At 52.0% G+C, this 2,535-nt stretch overlaps 1 protein-coding gene across 1 annotated transcript in view; it reads right to left on the reverse strand.

Annotated features, from left to right (window-relative positions):
* ATP11A (ATPase, class VI, type 11A) overlaps positions 1 to 2,535 on the reverse strand; it is a 74,203-nt gene that overhangs the window by 47,060 nt on the left and 24,608 nt on the right. The window contains exon 10 of the mRNA XM_011979442.1: positions 1,714 to 1,911. Within this exon, the coding sequence (XP_011834832.1) occupies positions 1,714 to 1,911 (198 nt within the window). The remainder of the gene's footprint in view (positions 1 to 1,713; positions 1,912 to 2,535) is intronic.

The raw sequence follows: 2,535 nt of genomic DNA on the forward strand, positions 1-2,535 counted from the left end.
GGACAGAGGCAATGGCACTGAGCACACAGGACACAGAGAAGGTACACAAAGTACACACAGGACACAGAGAAGGTGCACAAAGTACACACAGGATACAGAGAAGGTGCACAAAATACACACAGGATACAGAGAAGGTGCACAAAGCACTTCTGGCACAGGATCTCCATGGGAGATGGTTTTTTTCGTCGTAGACACAGACACTTGAGTGGTGGAGGAATCTCTACTACACATACAAAAGAAGTCATGTTATCATACTGCACATCGACGGTGGGCACGGGCGTTTACCCACGGAGCTGCGGTCAGATGAACCTGCCTTTTGGGCTTGTCCACCTGTCTTGACCTCAGTGTGTCCCCCCGTGAGCAACAGTACACACTTCTCTGTGTGTGGGGAGGTCAGCCTCCAGGCTGGAGCCTGGTTTTGGTCAGGAAAGAATGACAGAAATCATATTCTGTTTTGCTGGAGTCCAGACAGACGGATGGAGGAGGGCAGAGAAGAAATCTGCTGTACTCAACACTGCTGGGCACTTTCCTTGCCACAGAAAAAAGTTATTTCCCAATGAACTTATCAGAAGCTCACAAAATGTACCATCTATTGTTGAAAAGGAGATAGAATATTCCTAGGTAAAAGCATCTGACTACTGAGCAACTAAATCAGCGTCTGCGCATTGCTGACTGAGACAACACACCACTGTGAGGAGTATGGGACACGCTGGACGAACACACTGAAAAGTCAAAACTCATCAAACGCAAAACATGATCCTTCCGTTTGTCCACCTTCCTCACAGGAGGCAGACAGAGGCCTCTGTATCTGCCGGAGTCTAAGTCTATTTACAGGCTGTCATCTGGGAGGGAGATGGAGATTTCAGCTACTGGTCTATAAAGTGGCCTTGTTTGCTAAAATACCCCTCAAAATTGCTTTCTATTTCTTCCGAAAAGACCAATTACCCTTTCCCGGTACCTGCTCTGGCAACCCTGCACTCTGCAACGTTAAGGCTGGGAAGGTAGGGAAGGTCACCGCTCTAGGCTGGGGACACCCAGGGAACGGGTCTTTCCCTAGCTCCCTTCCCAAGCCAGCAGGTCTGGTGTGTGCCCCCCGGTGGTGCGGCGGCAGGGCGGCGGTCGCACCAGACTCTGCACTGTGCACCTTGTGTCCATGATCTTATTTCATCCACACCCCAATCCTGCAAGGCCAGCATCTGTTATCATCCCCATTTCACAGACTGAGACTCGAGGCGTGGCAGTGAAGCCTGAGCTCCCGCAGCCATCACGCAGCAGCAGGATCTGAACGGAGGCGTCTGAACTCTCTGCAATCAACCAACTCACTGAAAGTCTGGCTTACTCATCTTTAAAGTGAAAATACCCAGCTTGCTATGAGACTTGAACATCAGGTGCAGAAGCGAGTGCAAGGCTGGCAAAGCCACTTTTACCCACCAGCCCTGATTCACATCTGCACCCAGAAAGGGTTCTGCGGTTCTGCCCAGGAAGCTCCAGATGAGTTTCCAGGAGTCGGCGAGTGCAGGTAATTCTGCATCCGTTGTAAATATAATAGCACTGCTGACTGTTTCATACACAGGGTTCAAAACAACCCTGCTGCCATCTTACCCCAGCTCCAGGGACAGCCACGCTCGGACGACAGTAACAGGACCTGAGGCACGTGAAGCAGACTCACCCAGAAGCTAATAAATCACAGCACAGGACTCAGGAGACACCAACCTGTCCCAGCTCTTCGTTGAGGTCCGACGTGTTCACCAGAGGCCCCTCGCCAGTCTCCTCGTCAAACATGTCCTCATCCCAGGTGATGAAGTAAGAGCCGAGGAACTTCTGCATCTCGACCGTGACGTACATGGACACGGGGATGATGTAGTTAAAGAGGACCATGAAGGCCAGGAAGTCCGTGAATGCCCTGAGGAACTGCGAGAGCAGAAGGTGTGGGTCAGCGCCTCCGCCAGGAGGGACAGCAGGGCTCCAGCACGCTGCTCTAACACCTCAGGCTTAGACATAAGTTATACGAGTGCTACTACTAAATACAAGGTTTCAGAGTCCAAAGACAAGGACGATGGGTGGGGGACAGCCACTGGGTCACCTGGTCTCTGCATCAGGACCCGCCGGGTCCAGGGGCTGAGCTGCAGGGCTGCCCTGCCAGCAAGTGGAGATTAAATCATGAGTTAGGACAAATACGCGCCGGTGACAGGAGATATGCCCACCAGACACCTGCGGCAATTTTACTTTCGCATATTCACAGGATCTCTTTGAGTCTCTTACAACCAAACTTACTTGGTAATAACCTACAGATGTAAAAACTAAGCCTGGTGAAATGACTTTTCAGTATACTTTTATCCTGATCTGTGGGGCCATGTTAGTTTTGTGGGAGGGACAGACGATGCAGAGACAGCCCCACTCTGGACGGAGGGGACACGGGTCTGGGTTTGCACACGGCCCTGCTCTAGGCTCAGTGGACAGGGTCTGGGTTTGCACACGGCCCCGCTCTAGGCTCAGTGGACAGGGTCTGGGTTTGCACACGGCCCCGCTCTAGGC

Source organism: Mandrillus leucophaeus, unplaced genomic scaffold, assembly GCF_000951045.1.
Source record: "Mandrillus leucophaeus isolate KB7577 unplaced genomic scaffold, Mleu.le_1.0 Scaffold201, whole genome shotgun sequence".
Taxonomy (NCBI): Eukaryota; Metazoa; Chordata; class Mammalia; order Primates; family Cercopithecidae; genus Mandrillus; species Mandrillus leucophaeus.